Below are 25,242 nucleotides of genomic sequence, written 5' to 3' on the forward strand. Positions count from 1 at the left end.
TTAAGAGGAAAACAAAAAAGAACTAGAAAAAACTTAAGTTAAATGAAATGAAAACAAACAGACAAAAAAACAAAAAATAAACGTAAAATCTGTTCAGAAACTAATTGGGCTAAAGGTCTTCTATACATAGTTATAATTATATACTGAATAATGAATTAAATTAAATGAGTCAGCTAAATGTGATTAAATTTGCTAAACAGAAATACACGTTCAAACAAATGATGCTAAACCTCACACTAATTTGAACAAATGTTGAAAATCACAGCGCAGTCTGTTTATTCGTCTTCTTCAGAGATAAAGTATTTTATAGCTTTTTTTTAGAATTAAGAAAATTAACATCTTGTCCTGCATCAGAGTCTGATTATTAGGCTTCAGGCACAGATGCAGAATCGTTTAAGAAGGAATCCTGATCCATCTAAAAATCGATTATTTTCCCATCCCCTGGTGGACACCATGACTCGACATCAGGCGGGGATATGTAGAAGCAATCAGGGGGAGGATTAAGCACCGGGACACATTAACCAAGAGATTTCAGAGTAAGATGAGCTGCAAATGAAACCGAGTGGTGCCTGACTCATATTCTGGCCATTTCATTACCTCATGCTGTCTACCATTAAGGAGGTGTCGGATATCTCGCGATACGGCCCCCTACGGCATTTCAGCATGTCTTTACCCTCACCTACACCACACGGTCCGCTACAGTAGAGATAAACGGCTTCATTCAATCTCGAGCTCGTGAAATCGGACAGTCTGTGAAATGGACCGAAAGAATTCAGAGTCTGCGACCTCAGCTCAGAAGAGTGGTATTTACACAGGGAAAACTCGTGCACTCATGCCTTTGTGGTTGCCAGGACTTCTTTTTAAAAACAAGCTCTTATATTTGAGTAAAAAATAAATAAAGAAATAAAAATAAATAGCAAAAATAAAATAAAGAAAGAAAGAACAATAAATAAATAATAATGAATAAAAAAATAAATAGATAACAAAATAAATAAAGAAAGAAAGAACAATAAATAAATAATAATGAATAAAAAAATAAATAGATAACAAAATAAATAAAGAAAAAAAAACAATAAATAAATAATAATAAATAAATAAGTAATTAATTAATCAATCAATCAATCAGAGGATAAATAATTGCAGATTGTAATTTCAATACAATGTAGCATTAAAAAACAGAATATAAAAAAGTTAAAAAAGTACAAATTAGAAGCGGTAAAACATTCCAATAAAACATACAACTGTAGCTAAATTACATTAATAATACTGATCTTATTGAAATTGAAATTAAAAAAATAATAAAATAAATTAAATAAAACCCTTGGATAATATCTACAAATTTTAATAATCACTTTTATTTAAATAATCACTTTTATTTAAATTTATTCATTTATTTAAATCACAAAAATGTTTAATTAAAAAACAAAAATCACAAAAATGTAAAAAATGTAATAAAAAAACAACAACCCCACCCCCCCCCATAGATCACGATACCCACAATATCGACATATTGTCCAGCCCTGATCTCTAAATCCAGCTTCCAGAACATTCCGTACTTAAAAAACAAACCCTTCATGCCATCTGTTCACAACAGTACTGTCTCCAACACGTTCCTCAAAGTCCTAACCATCTTTATCTCTTCAGAACAAACACATGATCCAGACTCGGTTACTGCTGTTGTTCTCAATCTGCTTTGTACTGTAGACTTTAAAAAGAAAGTCCCATAAATTTAGTTGGAGGTGCTGGATTTAGTCCTTTAGAGGCTCTGGATCATTAGAGATGATCCTAAGTCTGTCTCCAGATGGTCATGGAGGAGAGGTGTGCTAGAAACTGATTCAAGATTTAAGCTCACAAACAAACTGAGACTGTGTGAGAGTTTAGAGATGATAACACCGCTATAACACATTACAATGTATGTTTTAATCTGAGAAAATTCCTTGAAAAAAAGAACATTAAAATAATTGCTGTTAATTAATGCATAAAATATATATTTTGTGTCCTGAATGAGGCACTTCTCTCATTGACCTTTAAATATTAACGTAAATATATATAATTTTTTGGTGGCATTGCGTTTAATTAATGTAGACAAACCCATTAGTACAAATATTTCACTAGCTCTTCTGTTATAAAATCCTGCCTTATGTTTACACCAGGAAAATAACTAGATGCAGATCCACATAAACAAACAAAACTGACTCCAGATGTGAGACAGTCTGTGACCCGGATTCTCCTTCTCTGAACACATGGCACCAGTGTACACTTCAATTACATGAGGCAGAAAGTGTGTACAAATCGTCAGAATACACACACACACACCACTTGCACTAAACCTTCTAAAATAATTCAGTAGGATAAATTCAGTGTATTTTTCCCTGATTATTTTTTGTACATGAGCGCTTTAAAAACAGCAGTGATTCTCTGTAGCATTCAGTTCTGAGGATCAACAACTGCCAGACGCTGTACTCATCACTGTGAAGTCCATCAAGTACGGTGGAACCTCGGCATACGGATCCCTTACGAACTTTCGCCTTAAGAATTGAAAAATATGCATTGGCATTTCTACTCATTTCTATTGCGCCAAAAATTGGACTGTTTTCTAGAAAACTTCTACTTCTTGTCAGGCTTTCCACACAACACAGGCATTGTTTTCTTTAACTTATATTATATTATATTATTTATTTAGTTATTATAAGACTCAGAGAACGTCTCGAGATCGTAGTCAGATGTTTCACAGCCCTATATTTTGCGTCACTGGAAAAACGAAACATTCGTGTAACTCTGTAGAATCTATATCCAAAAGTAAATTTGACTAAAATGTAGTCACATGACTTTAAACTGTGTCTAAAGCACACTAAAGTAAATATATAAGAGGAAAAGTATGTAATATCTGAAATATACTGGTGCATTGGTCAGTAATAACGACAGGATTAATGCTATACACACACACACGTTTGTTCATAACGTCATCATTGGTCCAGAGAGACATGCATAGATGTGATAATGGAGCATGTTGAACAGAAAGCAGGACTTCCTGCCACTTGGGTTCCTCTGGGAGATTTTTGCCCACTTCCTGTACGCCAAGGACGCTCATTGCTCAGTTCAGACAAAAACACGGTGAGGCTTTTTATCAAAACTCAGGCTGGATGAATCAGAGCTCATTCATCTTATTGAACATGATTTCAACCACATCAAGGTTTCAGAGGTATTTACTGAGAGAGAGAGACAGAGAGAGACAGAGAGAGAGAGAGAGCACTCCAAAAGGCTTGGTTTTACTGTAAATGTGGAATTAGAGCTGAAGGCATTAAGGACTCTTTAATGCTTTCTGAAGAACACGTGTTTGAATGGGACTCAATTCTTTGGGGTTTATTATAGAAAATGCAATTTCAGTGATCACAGAAGCTTTGAATTTCCTCTACTGTAGTATCTGAATTAATTTACCGCCAGCTCCTTTCAAACCCTATGGTATGAAGGGCTATGAATATTAGAGGAGGGCATTTGTAGCCTTTTAAGCTCTCCTTGTTACTTACAGTAAAGCCGATGGCCTTGTTTCACACATCACATATGCATTACAGTCCTGCAAGAGAAGACATGCTGTAGCTCACAGGACACACTGGAAATAAAAAAGAGTCAGATCCAAACCTGGACTGACAAATCTCAAGTCCTAAGCCATGACAGACAAGGCCTGTGTCAGTTACCATGTCCTGACAGATAAATCTAAAGTTCAGTCACAAGTCATAACAGATAGAAGATAAGTTCTGAGTCAAATACCTGACAGACTCCATAGTAAAGTCTGAAATCAAATCCCAAGTCTTGATAGTAAGGTACCAAGTCGAATCCCAAGTCCTGATAGTAAAGTCTGGAATCAAATACCAATTCTTGATAGTCAAGACCCGAGTCGAATCCAAAGTCTTTATAGTGAAGTACCGAGTCATATCCCAAATCTTGATAGTCAAGTACCGAGTCGAATCCCAAATCTTGATAGTCAAGTACCGAGTTGAATGAAAAGTCTTGACTGTCAAGTGCTGAGTCAAATCCCAAGTCATGGCAGATAAATCCTGAGTCAAATCCTATGTCTCAATAGACAGGTATCAAGTCAAATCCCAAGTCTTGACAGACCTCAGTCAAATCCTAAGACATAGCAGCTAAGTACTAAGCTGAATCCCAAGTCTTGATAGTCAAGTACTGAGTCGAAACCCAAGTCCTGACAGTAAAGTCTGGAATCAAATACAAAGTCTAGATAGTCAAGTCCCGAGTCGAATCCCAAGTCTTGATAGTCCGGTATAATGTCGAATCCCAAGTCTTGACAGATCAGACCTCAATCAAAGCTTAAGACTTGACAGATAAGTCCTGAGTCAAATCTCATGTCTTGATTCTCAAGTATTGAGTTGTATCCCAAGTCTTGACAGACATGTCCCGTTTCAAATCCCAAGTCTTAACTTCTACAACAACTTAACTTACAAAATGTTCTACATGACTAAACTCCCAAGTCAAGTCCTGAGTCAAATCCTAAAGTCAAGTCCCAAATCAAGACAGACAAATCCCAAGTCAAAGTCATGCTGAATAAATCTAGTTTTAAGTCACAAGAAATAATAGACATGTCAGGAGTCTTGAAGGCCAAGTCCAGAGTCCTAAATTGAGTCCAAAACCATAACAGACATGCCCAAAGTACCAAGTCTTGACAGACAGGTGGTAAGGAAAGGTGAGGTAGAGCTGTGATGTACCCACTGTACTACAATGCTGCCTTCCAAGCCACAACAAACCAAAATCCAAATTTCTTCACAGTTACATCCAAAGATAAATCCTGAGTCAATTCCCAAATCTTGACAGTCAAATTCTTTAAGCTACTGAACATGCAGGTGTAAATCTCTTTAGGTTACTGAACTTTATCTGATCATACATCACGGTATGTCATCTTCACATCAAACCTGATAACCGATGCAGAAATCTGCACAATGAGACAGGAGCATGAAAGCAGAGAGATCGATGACGGCTTCACTATAGCTCTGTGTGTAAATGTTTAAGTCATTAGCACATTATGCCAAGCCAAAAGCACAAATAGATCAGAGTGAATACCTAACTTGTTGCTCATGACATCCTTTATGAATCTCTCAAACGTGAGTAAAAACATCTTGGACGTCTTTATTAAACACAGAACACTGTTTCACGCCACACGGAAATAAATAAACCGCCATGCCGGAGCGTGTCTGCTGAGTGCAGCTCCAGACGCCAAGCAGCTGGAAGAAGCTCATAGCGAGTGTTCTCTGTAACTGACACCGCTTAACCAGCCATGGAATGAAAACACGCGAGGGGTGAGAGCAAGGCCTCGTGCACTCTTCAGAGGTCAGTTTTATTTGCTGTGGAGTGAAAGGCACGCATTCCTTCCATGGACAGAAGCAGCGCGGCGCTACCTATGAGCCGTATTTAGCGTGCTATGCTTCCAGAGTGTGCCGACAGCAGAGCAGCGCCCCTGGACATTTTCCACATAAAGCGAGCCTCAGAGATAAACAGCACCATCAGTGAGGAGAGGTTCTGAGTGTGGGAACGGGAACATGATGTGAACATCCACAATTCAGAAGTGACACGAAGGTATTTCACTGGGAATGAAGCGTTGAACCGTTTGCACCAGCATAAAAATTCAGCTCCATTAAGAAAAGTGCACCAAAGGTGAACTTTTGATAGACCGTAACAATACGGGATGGTTTTAGCCACGCTTCAGTAACTCACAGCTTCAAGCCTGGATGAAATACATCGTTTCCACCCATTATAAAAATCTCGGCTCACTCTGAGCAAAGCACGTGAATGTGTTTTGTAACAAACACCAAAAAGGTCTTGTGAATGTGGCCTGAAGCAGCTATGTTGGGTTTGGGCACAGGAAGCCGGATCATATCGTCTGCTCAGCTTCACTAGGGAACAAGTATCTATTGTTTTAGTTCAGAACAATGGAGTGAAACAACAAGTGCAGAAACGTCAGCTTTGTTTGGGGGGGGAAAAACGTACAGGAATCACAGCCCTTCTGATCCAGAATCCTACGATTTCAAGGGAACGTAAATAATTAGACATCATAAAAGTGTCCAGAGCAACGTTATCGCTAGCACAGTTCACAATGTTTATGGGATAAAAATAAAATTGCTATCAACTCAGCTCAGAAGATATCGAGCTGTTGATTGTGGACGGTGATATTAGTGTTACTATGGTGTGTTCGTGTGAAGTTGTGAAGATCGTATTTACGAGTTGAACACACAAGAACGCCATTTAGGAAGCATAATTACGAGTGGGAAACCTTGGCTTTTCACTGAGCAGAATGTTTGAAATGGAGGCGCCTCGGTCGGATCGTCGTAGCTGAGAGCAGATCTGTTGAAATTTCCTCGTGTCAGAAGCTGATTTTTAGTTTTCACGTCGTATTTTCTAGACCTAGATTTAAATCCCTTGCTGTATTTGTTTGGAGTGAATTAAGAGAAGGTTCACTTTCATCTGGCTCTGACTGAAGTGACTTGAAAGCACCTGAGGTCGTAATTATGACTTCCTGACTCGTAAATACCGACTTCCCAGGAGGACTTGAATTTGAATGCAGTTATTTACATTCAGGGTGGATTTTCCCCCCAGTCCTCCTGATCATCATTAGGTGCGTTTACATGGACACTTTTTAATCAGATTGGACTGAATCTGATCGCAGCGTTTACATGAACGCGGTATAAAGTAATCAGATTGTTATGCGCGTTCACATGACACATGACTAGAATTGGATTAGATCTTTTGACATGCGCACAGTCCATGAAAACATCCGTACGTCATTCATATCAACATCCGTACGTCATACGTCATTGCACATGTGCAGAACTTTCCAGGAACATATTCCATCCGATTAAGTGTTTACATGTCCTCTCGATCGGACTAAAAATGGTTTAAACCACCCCTTACCATCCGATTGAAATTTTCATCGGATGTGGCAAATTCCACCCGATTGACGTGTTTACATGACACTTTTTTAATCTGCTTCTAGTCCTGTTACGATCAGATTACAAGCGTCCATGTAAACGCACCTATTGTCTATCTGACTGTATTTTACTGCAGAGAACCACAGAAAGCTTTCAGGGAGGCAGACTCTCTCTCTCTCTCACCATGGACAAGCATGAATTTAAAGCCTTACTTATGCATCAGCTTATTTCAAGAGCTTTCCAAGAGGCTTTTCCTCGACACGCAAACATGACAGAAGCGATGAGCAGCATGAGAGCGAATGACTGAGGAGAAGTAAATGACTTTATATAAATATCACAGCAGCAGATGTAGTATGTTTGGACATTGTGCATACAGCTCTCTCTCTCTGTCTGTCTCTCTCTTTCTTTGTCTCTCTCTTTCTCTGCCCCCCCATCTGTCTCTCTCTCTCTCCTTCTTTGTCTCTCTCTCTCTCACTTTCTCTGCCCCCCCTTGTCTCTGTCTCTCTCTCTCTCTCTGCCCCCCACCTTTGTCTATCTCTCTCTCTCTCTCTCTCTGCCCCCCCTTTTGTCTCTGTCTCTCGCTCTCTCTCTCACTCTCTCTGCCCCCCCCTCTGCTAAATGCTGATCAGTATTTGTTGTATCACGGTAAATTAAAAACAACACACAGATCAAGCTGAGCTACAACCATTTGTTGTGTAATTGGTGTGTGATATGCAAATATGCGCATATATAATGAGGAGTCGAATCATTTCTGCATTTTAATGCATACATATTCTGCATTTCCACAGGTTGGTTTTATTTCATTCAGTTATGAGCCAAAAAAAAAAAAATGAAATAAACATGTTATATTTAAGATGTGGAGCTCAGACTACTGAAAACAACAACAACAACAACCCAGAGCAGACAGATTTTTGGGACAGAGATAAAGCTGAAGTCTGATTTGCATCCAGAAAAGCCATTATCGTGTAGAGAGAGAGAGGGAGAGGGGGGAGGGAGAGAGAGAGAGAGAGAGAGATGGAAAGAGTGAGACAGAAAGAGAGAAAGGGAGAGGGAGAGAGAGAGAGAGAGAGGGTGAGAGAGACAGAGTGACAGAGAAAGAGAGAAAGAGAGAGGGAGAGAGAGAGACAGAGAGAGACAGAGACAGACAGACCGGGGGGGGGGGCTCTAGCCAAAGAGCACTTGAATTATGACCAAGTTATTACTCTGAAAAAAAGAAAGAAAAAAAAGAGATAGAAAAAGAAGAAAATAAAAAAACAAACAAAAACCAAACCCTCCAATAATTTCTTAAGAGGATTTCAAGTAGAATTCAGTTAAATATATATATATATATATATATATATATATATATATATTCATATATATAATATATATATATATATATATATATATATATATATATATATATATATATATATATATATATTCATATTATATATATTAATATATAATATTAAAAATATTCTTATTATTATTATTCTTATTATTATTCTACTCATATATTGTCTAGCAGGATAAAGAAAAGAAAGTGTGCTGAGATTAAAGGTAGTTTAAAAGAGGTCACATGGTTCTGAAGATGTTTCTTGTTTCCATGTCAACAACACCGCAGGACTACGTTCTTTAACAGTCAGAGTGTGAGAATGTACTTCAGCTGTGTGTGTGTGTGTGAGTGAAGTGTGTACACTGTCTGGATGAATGCATTATTAATGCCTCTGGGTTTTACAGGAAGGAAAGCAGATGCTGAGCGGTGTGGCTCTTACCGATGGCCGTCTCTGGCATGGCGAAGAGCGTCTTCTCCGTGGCCACACGAAAGCGCCCGTGGACTGACAGCCCGACACCCTGGGGGGGATAGAGAGAGAGAGAGAGAGAGAGAGAGAGGAGAAAGAATCAATAAGAGAGGGAGAGCGAGCAGACTGAGAGAACAATCAGAGACGCAGAGCAGGACTGAAAGCAAAATCAAAACGCAAAATATCCAAATCAATGAAAATGTCTGTCTGGAAGTTTAACTATAATAATAAAGCCAGACTGAGGAGGAATTCTGCCCCATGACATGAGGACGATGTGATGGGTTCAGTCTCAGTGCTGGACTGATGTTAAGAAGGATAATGGGTAAAAAAATAAATAAATAAATAAATAAAATCATAATAGTTACAACCATAATAATAATAATAATAATAATAATAATAATAATAATAATAATAATAATAAATTATAGTAACAAAAGAAAACATGGGCATTGACATACTACGCAGAAAAAAATGAAAATTATTAAAAATAATAAAAAAATACTAACATTAAAAAACCTGTGTCTAGGCAAAATCGAGACAAGCATAATTTGTTTCTTATATATATATATATAAAATAATTTTTTTATTTACCTATTTATTTACCTATAATTAAATCCACGTACAATTATTTACTTAAATTATTTATTTTTTTAATTATTTACTTAAATTCTTTTAATTATTTACATCATTATTTATAATATTTATAATTTTATTTATGAATAAAAAAAATTATGAAATAAACTATGATTTATTTTCATAATTATTTCCCTATGATTTACAGAGAAACAAACTTATTTATTTAGAATTATTATCCATTTATTATTCTTTATAAAATCCTTGAGCTGGATATTAATTATGAAATATTTGTTTAATACATCCTCATTCAGTCTTAAGCGTTTCCTCCAATAATCTAAATTATTATATCAGTTGTAAATAAATTTTTTTCTTTTGATAAAGCTCTACACGACAATTACAATGAATGCATTAAAAAATGCTTAAAAAATGTTTTGCTGTTTAAAAATCTCTCTTTGAAAATATTAGCAGACCTTAGGCCTGAGGTATTAATGTCCCTTTCGCAATATAGCATATCATGTGGACACCCTGTGGTATAAACTGGTCATGGGGGTGTGTGTGTCTCTGTCTAAATGACAGGCTTTGGGTTTGGTCCTAAGACGTATGTAGTTGTTTGTGTAGGGTTACAGCAGACTCCTGACTCCTCCCTGGCCTGCTTTATGTGTGTCAGAAAGGTCAGGGTGTCTTGTTAGCAGCCTCGTAGCTACAGCTCTCCAAAGCAATAAATAAAGCAGCCCAAAAATAGAAGCCTCGCTCGGCAGAGATACACCAGGGTTGTGATTTTTCACCGTGTTAAGCTTTAAATCGGATTTTGAAGAGGTGAGACGATCCACACCTGTAGCATCGGCGCTCTGTGGCATAGTTAAAGACAGAAACAGTGTGCAGCCACCACCACCACGGCTTCTGTTAACTACTGAATAAACATGTAAACATGGCTCCACACTAGCATTCTATTTCATTCAGTGGTTGGAGAAGCAGCCGGTCCCAGCAGATCAGCTCATTAAAGTGCAGGACTAATGGTCTGTGGTGTGTAGAAAAGCCAATTTGGACACCAGTCCACTTCCTGTAAAGCAGTAATGACGTAATGATGGTGTCTCGGGGAAGGAAAACATAGCTTCCTCAAAACAATGCACGATGCTGACACATCAGCATTGACACTGTCACATATACATTACAGCACAGTGAAATTCTTTCTTCGCATATCCCATCCTTGGAGGTTGGGGTCAGAGCGCAGGGTCAGCCATGATACGGCGCCCCTGGAGCAGAGAGGGTTAAGGGCCTTGCTCAAGGGCCCAACAGTGGCAACTTGGCGGTGCTGGGGCTTGAACCGCTGATCTTCCGGTCAACGACCCAGAGCCTTAACCAATTGGTTAAGGCTCTGGGTCGTTGACCGGAAGATCAGGGGTTCAAGCCCCAGCACCGCCAAGCGCTAAGAGTACTCTGCCCAGTAGATCCCACAGTGACCTGGAAAGAAATATTTCAGTAGATCCCACAGTGATCTGGTAGAAATAATTCAGTCGATCACAAAGTGATCCGGAAAAATATAATTCAGTAGATCCCACAGTAAACTTGTTCTAGCAATCCTGTAGAAATAATGAAGTAGATCCTACAGTGATCTAGTAGAAATAATTCAGTAGATCACACAGTGATCCAGAAAAAAATAATTCAGTAGATCCCACAGTGATCTTGTAGAGACCTTTTAGCAATCCTGTATAAATAATGGAGTAGACCCTACAGTGTAGAAAAATATCCGTAGATCCCCTAGAAGACCTGTAGAAATGATTGTGTAGATCCTGTAGAAAAAATAACTTGGATCTTGTAGAAATAATTCAGTACATACTGTAGTGTTCCTTCAGAAATCCAGTTGAAGTAATCCAGTAGGAGTGCTCCAGTAGAAGTAATCTGGCTGAAATGATCCAGAAGTAGTGATCCAGTAGATCTTCTGTAGGTGCTGAGGGCATTTAAGAGGCATCACATGGCAAGCAGCGCCAGTCTCAACCCTCTCTGATCATTGAAAGAAGCAGGTTAACAGGAATCCGATCCACTGAAATGTTTAAGCGCTGCTGTCTGAACACGGCACTTCAAAGAGGGAAGACGAGTGACTGTCACTGCTCTGAAGCCACGCTGCCTCTCCTGGCCTGAGGCTGTGGAACTACTCAAGTGGGAAATCTGATGAATTCTGAGTGGCAGTGTTGTTAGCAGATATGGGATTTGCTAAAAAAACAAAATACATGGGACGAAATAAGTGCTACAGCAAAGTGACCAATAAAACTCTAAACATTACAGCTGCCAAGCCCAAGACTCAACCAGCTCAAAAGTTTGTTAGGGTGTTTAATGATTTAAAACTAGGGACTGGTATCTGTTTGGTATTCCATAGATCTTTTAGTGATCCAGTAGAAATAATTCATCAGATTTTGAAGTGATCCTGTTGAAATAATACACTAGGTCCTATAACAAACCTATAGAAACAAATCAGATCCCACAATGAGCCTGCAGAGAAAATTCACTTGATCCTGTCCTGATTCTGTAGAAATAATTCAGCAGATCTTGTAGTGATCCTGCAGAAATAATGCACTAGATCTTGTAAGAGATGCTGCAGAAATAATTCAGCAAATCTTTTAGCGATCCTGCAGAGATACTTCAGTAGATCCTAGAACAAACCTATAGAAACAAAATCAGATCCAACAGAGATCCTGCAGAGAAAATTCACTTGATCTTGCCCTGATCCTGCAGAAATAATGCACTAGATATTGTAAGGGATGCTGCAGAAATAATCCAGCAGAACTTTTAGTGATCTTGCAGAGATAATTCAGCAGATCTTGTGAGCGACTCTGCAGAAATAATTCAGTGGATTTTGTACAGATACTGCAGAGATTATTGAGTAGATCCTATAGCAAACGTATAGAAACAAATCAGATCCAACAGTGTTCCTGAAGAGGGAAAATTCAGTCGATCTTGACCTGATTCTGTAGAAATAATCCAGCAGATCTTGGTGTCCAACATCTGACAGGTGACACTACCTGGTGAGGTCATGTTTATAAATAAACCTCACAAAATGACAGCGATCTGGACGCAAAACAGAACCGAAACTGAGCTGAAAGATTTCACGAGGAGAAACTAAAGCATCCTCCTACATTAAGTGATAAAAAATCTTTGGAGTAAAACTTGCTAAGAGTAAATGCTTGCTAGGTGACAAAACTGTCTAAAGCTGATGCTAGAGTGCAGATAACAGACTTTGACTCTATATTGTTCCCACTCTGCACTTGCTCCAAGCTACTAAAGTCGATAATTCATTCAAAATCAACTCGCTAACATTATAACGCTTAGAACAAAATGCTAAAAGCTTAGCATTATACAAGCTTAGAAACCTAGATCCTACAGCTTGTCATGAAACATTTATTTCCCCTTTTTATTAAAAAAAATAATCAATCCAAAAATACAAGGTCTACGACAAATTTATTACAAATAATATAATACATTATATACAAGTCTGAACAATTTCTTACAATTCTCCATAATTTTGCACGGATTTCCAGAACAAGTGAACCCTGAGTATAGAAAAATGAAAAACAATCGTTAAAGATTTATGGATTAATTCTGAAATCTTTCATGAGGTGAATTTTTGTCTTGTGTCCAACCTCAGCATGAGAAATACAAACCGACATATAAACCATCTAAACTCGGTAACATTTCTGTTCACACGGCCCCATTACACGAAAAGCGCTCACGCTCTGCCAGCGCATTATTCTTGGAACATCGGAAACTTTTACTGATTCTCAGAGATATTCGGCGTTCAACAAAAACTCTAGGGTCCTTTTCTGACAGCTCCATTTTCATCTCCTTTGGAAAATACCACCGAGCAGAGCAACAGCTTCTTATCACTTAGATTGATGTGGAAAGTAAATTTTATTTTAAGCGCATCACATCTGGGAGCTGTCTGCGGATCAGGAAACACCGTCACGGAGACGAGGCTCGTACTGAAAGGTCAATAACGGCCGTCCGTGCTGCTGTGTTGTCAGGTGTGCGCGAGAAGCGTCCGGCTCCGATTCTCATCAACATCTTCTACCTCTACCCTGTGTGATGCGTGAAAGGAAACTAAGCACCACTTTGTTTTAACCTTTGGCGCACAGATTACATCGGATGCCTTTCGGAGCCGAGGCTGTTTTCACCCTCTCCACTTTACCCCTTTTTAGCAGCTAGTATGTAAATACCAGGGCACTTAACCTTCCAGACTGGAGTGGTGTTCGGTTTAGCTCTTTATATTACAAGTCACAGCAACGTTACTATTTATATACACACGTCTAACTCCAGTAAATGAACTACTACACAATAAAAATATGAACGTTTTGCAGGGTTTAGCATGTTCTCCTGCTCTGTGCGGCTCTTTAGGCAGCTATAACACAGCAATTACATGATTTAAGTGAACTTTAGAGCTCGCAGCATGAAGTGAATCAAACTCTACGTTTTTTCATGAAAGAAAGAGTTTTATGACGCTGTTTTCATCACTTCACACACATCAAATAACCTTTATTTTTGTTGTTTGGATGTACAGCATGAAAGCAAACAGCATTGTATTATGTTAATTGATATACACCGTTGAGGCATAACATTATGACCCCCTTTTGCTGCCGAAACAGCCCTGAGCCATTGAGGCATGGACTCCACGAGATCCCTGAAGGTGTGGTGTGGTATCTGACACCAAGATGTTAGCAGCAGATCCTTTAAGTCCTTCATGGGTCCCACCTGGCAACTTACTGGACTTAAAGGATACTTTTAATAGATACTGACCACTGCAGACCGGGAACACCACCACAAAAGCTGAAATTTTGGAGATGATCTGATCCAGTGGTCTAGCCATCACAATTTGGCCCTTCGTCAAACTCACTCAAAGCCTTACACTTGACAAATGTTCACTTGCTGCCTAATATATCCCACCCAGTAACAGGTGCCATGATGAGGAGATCATCAGTCTTTAAAGGCTTATTACTTTAATGCACTTGAACAGAACAGCTTCCTTTTATCGGTCTCTTGTTTCCATAGTTGAACATCATCCTAAGCACGTACTTATTTGGGGTCAGGGGACAGTCAGTGAAATGTTGAATACTTAAATGTCAGTAGTAGGCAGAGATTTGTGTTTTTGGTCATTTTCATGGCTTAAACACTTCATAAATATCATAAAATTCAAAACAAGTTATTTAATTTCCAGACATTTTATCTGAACATACTCTAGATGCTCGGGTTAATAATCCAGAAAATTATGAAAGTGAAACTGATAAACAGCATCAGAAACCAGGCCACATTTTCAGCAGTTTAGCAAGAATTCAGGTGTTCAGAAGTCGCAGTGCAATGCTTCATCATACGAAGGCAAAGTGATTCATACCTTCACTCCTTTTATATAATTAATCATTACTTATTTCCACTTGCTGATGTTTAGTTCAACTTTACAGCTAAGTGACCTGAGACTCTCAAAGTAAATCAGGAATCCTTTAGACAGTGAGGCCGAATCTTAACTGACTTCATATTTGCTGTAAACGCTCACTACTTAGAGCATAATGTAATAGCATTGTACCTACATAGTGCACCAATAGCAAGACCGAACTATATTTACTATATTAACTCTAGCTAAAATGTACCACAGCATCTTCAGCTTTGAAAATACAATGTTTTTGACGTAGCGAACAAAACAAATCTCAGGCTTAGTTGAGTTTCCTGTTCAATAAATTATTTCCCTCATGGGACAGATGTGCTTTTGCTGTTCTGTTGCATCTCTGATCAGAAAATTTAAACAGAGAGACCTGCTTCATTTCACATGCGAGGTCTAAAACCTCCAGCGACTGTGCCAGCAAAAGTGCTAAACCAACAACTGAGCTCCAGTTGACATCTGTTCTTCCATTTTTTTTGTGTGATTATTTTAGCCAACAAAGCATCCTGACATGCAGATGGATGTGATCAAATCCCCAGGATGTCCTCTGGAAGTACACTCAGAGAACATCATCCATCTCTAATGAGACAAGACGTTACATCAAACTCTTGCTCTACTGTCTACAAAAGTTTCGTATTAAAAGGTGTTTCTAATCTCAGATCCTGACTCTTTGACCGTCCAGTCTCCACACGCAGCACAGTTTTTCCTTTTTCCTTAACCGTCGCTCCAGAAAAGCATGTTAGCAATGCAGGAAATATGCAGACGCGCTCACGCACAGGACGAGTGAAGCGATGGAGGAGTCATGACCTCCTTTTAAGCACGAATGAGATGGATCAAAGTCATGCGCCAAGATTCCCTTTGAGCCTCCGTGCTGGCGTTGTGATCGTCTGCTGCCAGACCCGATGCCCTCGTGGCGTGATTTAGTGCTTCTTCCATTCCTGAGGTTCTTCCGTGAGTGAATGTTTAGAACAAGCCGCTGAGGAAATTCACGCAAGTCTGTTGCCCATTATTTTAATGCTATTTATTCCTCTACATCTTTGATCAATGGGATACAGAAATTCCAGTTTAATGTGCTCCATATACTAATGGGGAAGATCTTCAGGAAGGTATCTCAGTGGCTGAATTCATTACTTACTCCAGCCAGGAGATACAAATATTAAAATATTCAGTTAAATGAAAGCCTAATGAGAGTGCTGCAATAGCGTTGGTTAAAGTAATAAATTACGCATTATTAAGCTTCCTTAGTACTTGTTCTCAGTGCAATGTTCAACACGATATTGTCTCGTATAGAATGTATGCTTTTTATTCCCGTCTCAAAACTTTTGTAAACATGCATGAAGGAACAATGTGGCTGTTTTTTCCCCTATTCCTGCTGCAACTCTAAACAATCAATCATTCATGGACACACTGTTTTCCTCTATTGCTATGCTGAGGCTACTATGCTGCACTGTTATCAGAGATGAGAGAAGAATATGTTGCCATTGTAATCAACATACACTATATTGCCAAAAGTTTTGGGACACCCCTCCAAATCATTGAATTCAGTTGTTTTTCAGGGGTTGGGCTCGGCCCCTTCCAGTGAAAGGAACTCTTAATGCTTCAGCTTCATACCAAGACATTTTGGACAATTTCATGCTCTTTGTGGGAACAGTTTGGAGATGACCCCTTCCTGTTCCAACATGACTGCAGACCAGTGACCAAAGCAAGGTCCATAAAGACATGGATGAGTGAGTTTGGTGTGGAGGAACTTGACTGGCCTGCACAGAGTCCTGACCTCAACCCCATAGAACACCTTTGGGATGAATTAGAGCGGAGACTGTGAGCCAGGCCTTCTCGTCCAACATCAGTGCCTGACCTCACAAATGTGCTTCTAGAGGAATGGTCAAAAATTCCCATAAACACACTCCTAAACCTTGTGGAAAGCCTTCCTAGAAGAGTTGAAGCTGTTATAGCTGCAAAGGGCAGGACAACTCCATATTACATTCATGTACATGTAAAGGCAGACGTCCCAAAACTTTTGGCAATATAGTGTATGAATGAACTGCTTCACTGGATAAAACTCAGCAAGTCCAAGCAGTCACACTGAATGTGAATAACGAAAAACACTCAAATCAAGTTGTAGGTAATTTCACATCCTCTTCAAACAATTTCATATTTTCAGCCGAGTTCTTTAAGATGACCTTTAAACACTTGTGTGAATGATATGAGGGGCGACTGAATATATGAGCATGGAACAGTGGTCAGCATTAAGGTTTGCTGCAGCAAGAAGCTTTTTCTGATCCTCAGACAGCATGTCTCTTTTCCCAGACAAATAAACTATCCAGCTGTAGAAGATCTGCTGTTAATTGACCCAATACTTCCACACAAGGTGGTTTTGCTTAATTGTGGAGAAGAAATTTGTGAGGTGAAAATCTGCTGCTGAAAGTTTCCGTCGTGTCTGTTTACTGTTTATAAGAGTAATGGATGTAGCCTTGCTGTAGGTTCTACAGAGACACATGTCAACTGACAGAACTTCCATAATAAGGAAGTTAGGAGAAAACCATTTTCTTCCTAATCTGGTACAGCAAGTAAAACTTTAATATGCCCAAACATGCAGTTGCCCTTTCAGCAAAAAAAGGGATTACAATGACATTTCAGCTCTCTATGAACTCAGTGACCTTGTCGTGTCTGTGTAGCGTCTTTGCTTGTATGGCAGTGTTATTAGGTTTTGTTCCTGCTGGGCATTTGAGCTTGTTTTCTCTGTGAGCAGCAGCACTGGACTCTGAGACGAGACACAACACTGAGCATCACCTACTTTTCTTAGTTTGCCCTGAGCGTTAGTGAGGATGCGACCAGATAAATGCCTCTAATAAGCCAATCTGATGTACTGTGATCAGAGATTTATCCGTTCTTCAGTGTGTGTCCTCTTTTGAAGCGAGTGAGATAAAGGTCTGGTGATGTGACAATTCGAATTCCCCAGAAAACTCCGGAAGGATGAAGGCTTATTTATAAAAAAAAAAAAAACAGGCAGCAACATGTTCTGGGGACGTCATCTTGTATTCTGACCAATCATAGCCCACTAGATGTCTAATTCACAACATGCAGAGGTGTTTTTGGTGATCATTGCCTCCACCTACTGGAGTATCTCGATAGTACAAGTCTAAAAATAAGGAATTAAAATGGCATGTTGAGTAATGGACGGTAAGGTAAAACCCTTCCAAAATGATATAAAATGATATGGACCTAGAATTCGAACTCACAACCTTCTGATCAGTAGTCCGACACCTTAACCACTAAGCTACCCCATAGTGTTTTAGAACTGTAAAATACTATGGAGAAAACATCAAGTTACTCTAATGCATGGCCTTGCATAGGTTTTGTGTTTAGACGTCAGGAATTTACAAAAACAATCCCATAATAAGAAGGTAGGTGGCTGGGCAGGTGGCTAGATACATGTGGGTGTTTGGATGGGTAGGTGTTTGGGAGGGTAGATGAATAGGTGGGTGTTTGGATGGGTAGGATTTTTCCTGATAGGTAGGTGTTTGGGTGGGCTAGGGGGTAGATGACTGGGTGGGTAGATGGGTGTTTGGATGGGTAAGTGGTTGGCAGGGTAGATGGCTGGAGGGGTAGATGGGTGTTTGGATAAGTAGGTGGTTGGGACAGTAGATGGCTGGGTAGGAAGGTGGGTGTTTGGATGGGTAGGAAGGTGGGTGATTGGGTGGGTAGGTGGATGGGTGGGTAGTTGGATGGATGGCCAGGTGGCTGGGAGGGTAGGTGGGTGTGTGGATGGGTAGGTGTATGGGTGGGCAGGTGGATGGGTAGGTTGCTGGGTGTTTGGATGAGTAGGTATTTGTGTGGGTAGGTGGCTGGTTAGGTTGCTGGGTAGGTAGGTGGCTGTTTGGATAGGTAGGTGTTTGAGTGAAAGAATTCCCACCACCTTGTTGTAAAATTAACGTACAATACTGCAGCCAGGCACAACCACAACACTGCCTAGAGAAGACCATCCACAAGTCAGAGACTGGGTAAAAAGAAGCAACCACAGATAACTCTGATCCATCACTCAGATGGAAAAAAATGCTCACATCATGACTAAATTGTGATCACATGTAGAAAAAGATTTTCTGGTCTTCTGAGACCAATACAGTAATACCTTTACTTACGAGTTTAATTGGTTCTGTGACCGAGCTCGTAACTCAATTTGCTCGTATATCAAATTAAATTTCTCCATTAAAATGAATTGAAATGCTATTAATCCATTCCAGCCCCACAAAAACCACACCAATGTTTTTTGTTACGTGTTTTTTAAATGAGAAAAATGTACTTTATAAATAAGAAATAATGTATAAAAAATATAATAAATAATAAAAAAGAATGTAAAGAAATAAACTGGTTTTATTAAGTGTATTTACGTTGAAGATCAGACGAAGATGCTAGCGGAGGTGGGAGGAGATTGGTGGAGGAGGGTCGCGGAGTTTTTCATTTCATGCTCTATCGCTTAACTTAACTTACGCGCTACACAATTAATGCTACAATTAATTGCTAAATTTAACTTACACACTATGCTACACTTTATCACTAAACTTAATTGCTACTTTTTTTTTTTTTCCCCACTTCACTTCATCATCTTCTTCACTGACTTTTGCCTTTTTCTCCACACTTTCCTTCGCTTTCACTTGCAGGGCGTTTCAATAAAAACCTGTCCAAGGAGGTTTGTTTCTTCCTCCCTTTCAAAATGTTTGGAAAATGAGTGATGAAGTGTCGTTACACAGCGCCAACACACGAAATGGAGAGATAACAACGGGAACTGGCCACTTGCTGGGCTACCGAGTGGTTCGTATCTCGGAAAATTTGTAAGTTGATTCACTCGTAAGTCAAAGGTTTCACTGTATGTAGTTTTGGTGGAAACCCAACAATGCTCACCACCTAAGAATAAAATGTCCACTGTGTCATCAGCAAGGACCGGTCAGGGTTGAGAGTTAAGCAAAACCAAACAGGTGTGATTCAAAATCAAGAACCAGTCAAAGCCCAGACCTCAATCTGATTGTGTGTCTGTGGCAAAACTTGCTGTCCACCAACGACAGACTCTGAAATCTGACAGTGCTTGAGAATTTTGGCCAAGAACAATCTGTAAAAACATCAGGATCCAGATATGCAAAGCTGAGAGAGACAAACCTCAAGAAGACATGTAGCTTAATGTGGTTTTACCAAGTCGGTAACCGTCTACACTGACATGTACTTGGTCTCTACAGTAGAATATTTAGAAATATGCAACAATGCATAAAGAGTCTGATAATGGGGTAGGTTCATTTTAGGACGAATAATTATGAATAAATACGTGAAAAATAAATACAATCTGAGATAGGAAGCATCTCAAGCAAGTCTAGGTAAAGTTTTAAGGTAAAGTATTGTTTAAAAAATATATTTTTAAAAGATTTCTGAGGTAAATTTATGCTATAAATACTTTACATACCACAATTAAGATATGCTAATTAATAACAAACAGAAAATTAATAATATTAATTAAATTTATAAATAATAGATACAAAGTTCAGTGTAAATCAAAGTGCTTAAAATTATAATCATTTAATATTTATAATAAATATTTCTGAGAATCATAGTGAGAAACAATACTTTAAAAAAAAAAATCAGGAAAACTGCTAATGAAAGTTGATCAATATGACAAATAAACATGAATGAATATTAACGTACTTAGAACATTTTATAAATATTTAACATTTTTATTTCAGATTTATAATAAAAAATGAAAACTATATTTAGCAAATGAGAAAAAAACATTAAAATCTTTAAAACTTTTAATATGCTATTAAAAGATTACATTATAATGTTATTTATTATTTTTATTTATTTATTTTATTTATTTATTTAAATTTTATTTATTTATTATGTATTTATTTATTTATATTTCTTCAATTTATTTATTTATTTTTATTATCATTTATTTAATTAATTATTTTTTAAACAAATTAACAAAAATCAGCTGCTTTCAATGAAAAGGTTGAGGTTGTTTTTTTTGTGTTTTTTTTTTTTTATAAATCATACTGTTTTGATTTACCACAATATTAATATCTTATTGTCGTATCACTAAAGCCCCGCTGCTAATCCTGCTCTGTAGTGATTAAACTAAGCAAAAAATTCCTAAAATCACTATAGCTAAAATTTTACAGACGGAAGAAAAGGAACATGCGGTCATTGTCCTTCATGATCGCCAAGAACTTTGCTAGGATATAAAATAGAGACAAAGATTCTGATGAGTACTTACACCTCCCATTGTAATTCCATCAATGAGGGCCACATAGGGCTTCCTGTAAGTCCCTAAAAGCAGAATCAGGATTAAATAATTAATATTCCACTTCAGTTAACAGAAAGCTGTGATCAGAGATCAGATGACCGCTGGAATTTACCTATAGCGTAGTTTAACATGTATTCTTCACGGAAGAGGTCGTGTACTAAAGAACCTCCCGCTTTCCCCGCTTCTGCAATAGCTAGGAAGAAACACACATCAGTTTTATCTCAGACACCAAACAGGAAGTTGAAGTCATGTTAACCCTCTATCTAAAGTTAACCCTAAACCTAAAAATCACAGTCATTAGAGCTAACGAGGCTGATGACTAATCTCATGACTTCACTATTATATGTAGAATTTAGTAGAGTTTTATTTTTTTTTTTATACCTCTGATGTCTCCTCCGGCGCAGAAAGCTTTACCTCCAGCACCTTTAATGATTACAAGATCTGTCTCTGAGTCGTTCTCCCATTTCTGCACACACACACACACACCATTAATACAGCTGTGACTTACAGGCACAAGCAGGACAGACTGAGGGTGCAGTGTAGCAAGTGAACAAGTGAGTGAGTGAATGAATGAATATGCGAGTGAGTGAGTGAGCGTATGAGTGAGTGAGTAAGTGAGTGAGTGAGTGAGCGTATGAGTGAGTGAGTGAGCGTATGAGTGAGTGAGTGAGTGAGTGAGAAGGTGTATGAGTGAGTGAGTGAGTGAGCGTATGAGTGAGTGAGTGAGTGAGAAGGTGTATGAGTGAGTGAGTGAGTGAGCGTATGAGTGAGTGAGTGAGTGAGAAGGTGTATGAGTGAGTGAGCGTATGAATGAGTGAGTGAGAAGGTGTATGAGTGAGTGAATGAGTGAGCGTATGAATGAGTGAGTGAGTGTATGAATGAGTGAGTGAATGAGTGAGCGTATGAATGAGTGAGTGAGCGTATGAATGAGTGAGTGAGCGTATGAATGAGTGAGTGAGTGAGAAGGTGTATGAGTGAGTGAGTGAGTGAGTGTATGAATGAGTGAGCGTATGAATGAGTGAGTGAGTGAGCGTATGAATGAGTGAGCGTATGAATGAGTGAGTGAGTGAGTGTATGAATGAGTGAGTGTATGAATGAGTGAGCGTATGAATGAGTGAGTGAGTGAGCGTATGAATGAGTGAGTGAGTGAGCGTATGAATGAGTGAGTGAGTGAGCGTATGAATGAGTGAGTGAGTGAGCGTATGAATGAGTGAGTGAGTGAGTGAGCGTATGAATGAGTGAGTGAGTGAGAAGGTGTATGAGTGAGTGAATGAGTGAGTGTATGAATGAGTGAGCGTATGAATGAGTGAGTGAGAAGGTGTATGAGTGAGTGAATGAGTGAGCGTATGAATGAGTGAGTGAGTGAGTGAGCGTATGAATGAGTGAGTGAGTGTATGAATGAGTGAGTGAGTGAGAAGGTGTATGAGTGAGTGAATGAGTGAGCGTATGAATGAGTGAGTGAGTGAGTGAGCGTATGAATGAGTGAGTGAGTGAGTGAGAATGTGTATGAGTGAGTGAATGAGAGTGTATGAATGAGTGAGTGAGTGAGAAGGTGTATGAGTGAGTGAATGAGTGAGTGTATGAATGAGTGAGTGAGTGAGCATATGAATGAGTGAGTGAGTGAGTGAGTGAGAAGGTATATGAGTGAGTGAGCGTATGAATGAGTGAGTGAGTGAGCGTATGAATGAGTGAGTGAGTGAGAAGGTGTATGAGTGAGTGAGTGAGTGAGTGAGTGAGCGAGTGAGAAGGTGTATGAGTGAGTGAATGAGTGAGTGTATGAATGAGTGAGCGTATGAATGAGTGAGTGAGTGAGCGTATGAATGAGTGAGTGAGCGAGTGAGCGTATGAATGAGTGAGTGAGCGAGCGTATGAATGAGTGAGTGAGCGAGCGTATGAATGAGTGAGTGAGCGAGTGAGTGAGTGTATGAATGAGTGAGTGAGTGAGTGAGCGTATGAATGAGTGAGTGAGTGAGCGAGCGTATGAATGAGTGAGTGAGTGAGCGAGTGAGTGAGCGTATGAATGAGTGAGTGAGTGAGTGTATGAATGAGTGAGTGAGTGAGTGAGTGAGTGGGAAGGTGTATGAGTGAGTGAGTGAGCGAGCGTATGAATGAGTGAGTGTATGAATGAGTGAGTGAGTGAGCGTATGAATGAGTGAGTGAGTGAGTGAGTGAGTGTATGAATGAGTGAGTGTATGAATGAGTGAGTGAGTGAGCGTATGAATGAGTGAGTGAGTGAGTGAGTGAGCGAGCGTATGAATGAGTGAGTGAGTGAGCGAGTGAGTGAGCGTATGAATGAGTGAGTGAGTGAGTGTATGAATGAGTGAGTGAGTGAGTGAGTGAGTGAGAAGGTGTATGAGTGAGTGAGTGAGCGAGCGTATGAATGAGTGAGTGTATGAATGAGTGAGTGAGTGAGCGTATGAATGAGTGAGTGAGTGAGTGAGTGAGTGAGTGTATGAATGAGTGAGTGAGTGAGTGAGTGAGTGAGCGTATGAATGAGTGAGTGAGTGAGTGAGTGAGTGAGTGAGTGAGTGAGCGTATGAATGAGTGAGTGAGTGAGAAGGTGTATGAGTGAGTGAGTGAGCGTATGAATGAGTGAGTGAGAAGGTGTATGAATGAGTGAGTGAGAAGGTGTATGAATGAGTGAGTGAGTGTATGAGTGAGTGAGTGAGTGTATGTATGAGTGAGTGAATGAATGTAAGTGTATGAGTGAGTGTATGAGTGAGTGAGTGAGTGAGTGAGCGACCGTATGAATGAGTGAGTGAGTGTATGAATGAGTGAGTGAGTGAGTGAGTGAGTGTATGAATGAATGTAAGTGTATGAGTGAGTGTATGAGTGAGTGAGTGAGTGAGTGAGCGTATGAATGAGTGAGTGAGAAGGTGTATGAGTGAGTGAATGAATGAGTGAGTGAGTGAGCGTATGAATGAGTGAGTGAGTGAGTGAGCGTATGAATGAGTGAGTGAGCGTATGAATGAGTGAGTGAGCGTATGAATGAGTGAGTGAGTGAGCGAGTGAGTGAGCGTATGAATGAGTGAGTGAGTGAGTGTATGAATGAGTGAGTGAGTGAGTGAGAAGGTGTATGAGTGAGTGAGTGAGCGAGCGTATGAATGAGTGAGTGAGCGTATGAATGAGTGAGTGAGCGAGTGAGTGAGTGTATGAATGAGTGAGTGAGTGAGTGAGTGAGAAGGTGTATGAGTGAGTGAGTGAGTGAGCGAGCGTATGAATGAGTGAGTGAGCGTATGAATGAGTGAGTGAGCGTATGAATGAGTGAGTGTATGAATGAGTGAGTGTATGAATGAGTGAGTGAGTGAGCGTATGAATGAGTGAGTGAATGAGTGAGTGTATGAATGAGTGAGTGAGCGTATGAATGAGTGAGTGTATGAATGAGTGAGTGAGAAGGTGTATGAATGAGTGAGTGAGTGAGTGAGTGAGTGAGCGTATGAATGAGTGAGTGAGCGTATGAATGAGTGAGTGTATGAATGAGTGAGTGAGCGTATGAATGAGTGAGTGTATGAATGAGTGAGTGAGCGTATGAATGAGTGAGTGAGTGAGTGAGTGAGCGTATGAATGAGTGAGTGTATGAATGAGTGAGTGAGAAGGTGTATGAGTGAGTGAGTGAGTAAGTGAGCGTATGAATGAGTGAGTGAGTAAGTGAGTGAATGAGTGTAAGTGTATGAGTGAGTGAGAAGGTGTATGAGTGAGTGAATGAATGTAAGTGTATGAGTGAGTGAGGGCATTAGTAAGAAGGTGAGCGGGTGAAAAAATGTGTGAGGCTTTAAGTGTTTCCCTGGAGAATGGAAATAGAAGGAATTTAATGCTTTTCATGTCTACATCTGCAAAGCTGCATTAAAAGAAAAAAAAAACCCTGAGAGAGGTCAGTGTGGATGGTCAGACCTTCAGCTGGGGGTGGAGCATGCGGATCATGGAGAGGGTGAGGGCGTTGAGAGCTTTTGGTCTGTTCAACGTGATCACTCCGGCATTCCCGACTTTCTCCAACAACACCTCTGAGCTCACCGTACTGCTCATCTGATGTCACACACACACACACACACACACCCCAATCAAAACTTTAGAGACAACTCCAAAAGCATTGTCACGCTTCATATAAATCCTCATGCGGTGAACAATATTCATCACTACTACTCCTGTGTGTTAAGTATGAATCAAACCTGTGATGAGATGTAGACCGATCAGCCATAACATTATGACCAATGCCAGGTGAAGTGAATAAGCCTGATAATC

The 25,242-nt window shown here is 39.4% G+C and overlaps 1 protein-coding gene across 2 annotated transcripts in view; it reads right to left on the bottom strand.

Annotated features, from left to right (window-relative positions):
• Positions 1-25,242, bottom strand: part of hibch (3-hydroxyisobutyryl-CoA hydrolase) — a 38,819-nt gene that overhangs the window by 12,329 nt on the left and 1,248 nt on the right. For both annotated transcript variants that reach the window (XR_009204757.1, XM_058392126.1), the window contains exons 3-7: positions 24,895-25,026; positions 21,385-21,469; positions 21,116-21,196; positions 20,974-21,026; positions 8,693-8,771 (exon numbers count right to left, since the gene is read on the bottom strand). Coding sequence is in view for 1 of the 2 variants with exons in the window: in XM_058392126.1 (XP_058248109.1) it covers positions 8,693-8,771; positions 20,974-21,026; positions 21,116-21,196; positions 21,385-21,469; positions 24,895-25,026 (430 nt within the window). In the remaining variant the exon portion in view is untranslated. The remainder of the gene's footprint in view (positions 1-8,692; positions 8,772-20,973; positions 21,027-21,115; positions 21,197-21,384; positions 21,470-24,894; positions 25,027-25,242) is intronic.

The sequence above is a fragment of the Hemibagrus wyckioides genome, linkage group LG06 (assembly GCF_019097595.1).
Source record: "Hemibagrus wyckioides isolate EC202008001 linkage group LG06, SWU_Hwy_1.0, whole genome shotgun sequence".
Classification (NCBI taxonomy): domain Eukaryota; kingdom Metazoa; phylum Chordata; class Actinopteri; order Siluriformes; family Bagridae; genus Hemibagrus; species Hemibagrus wyckioides.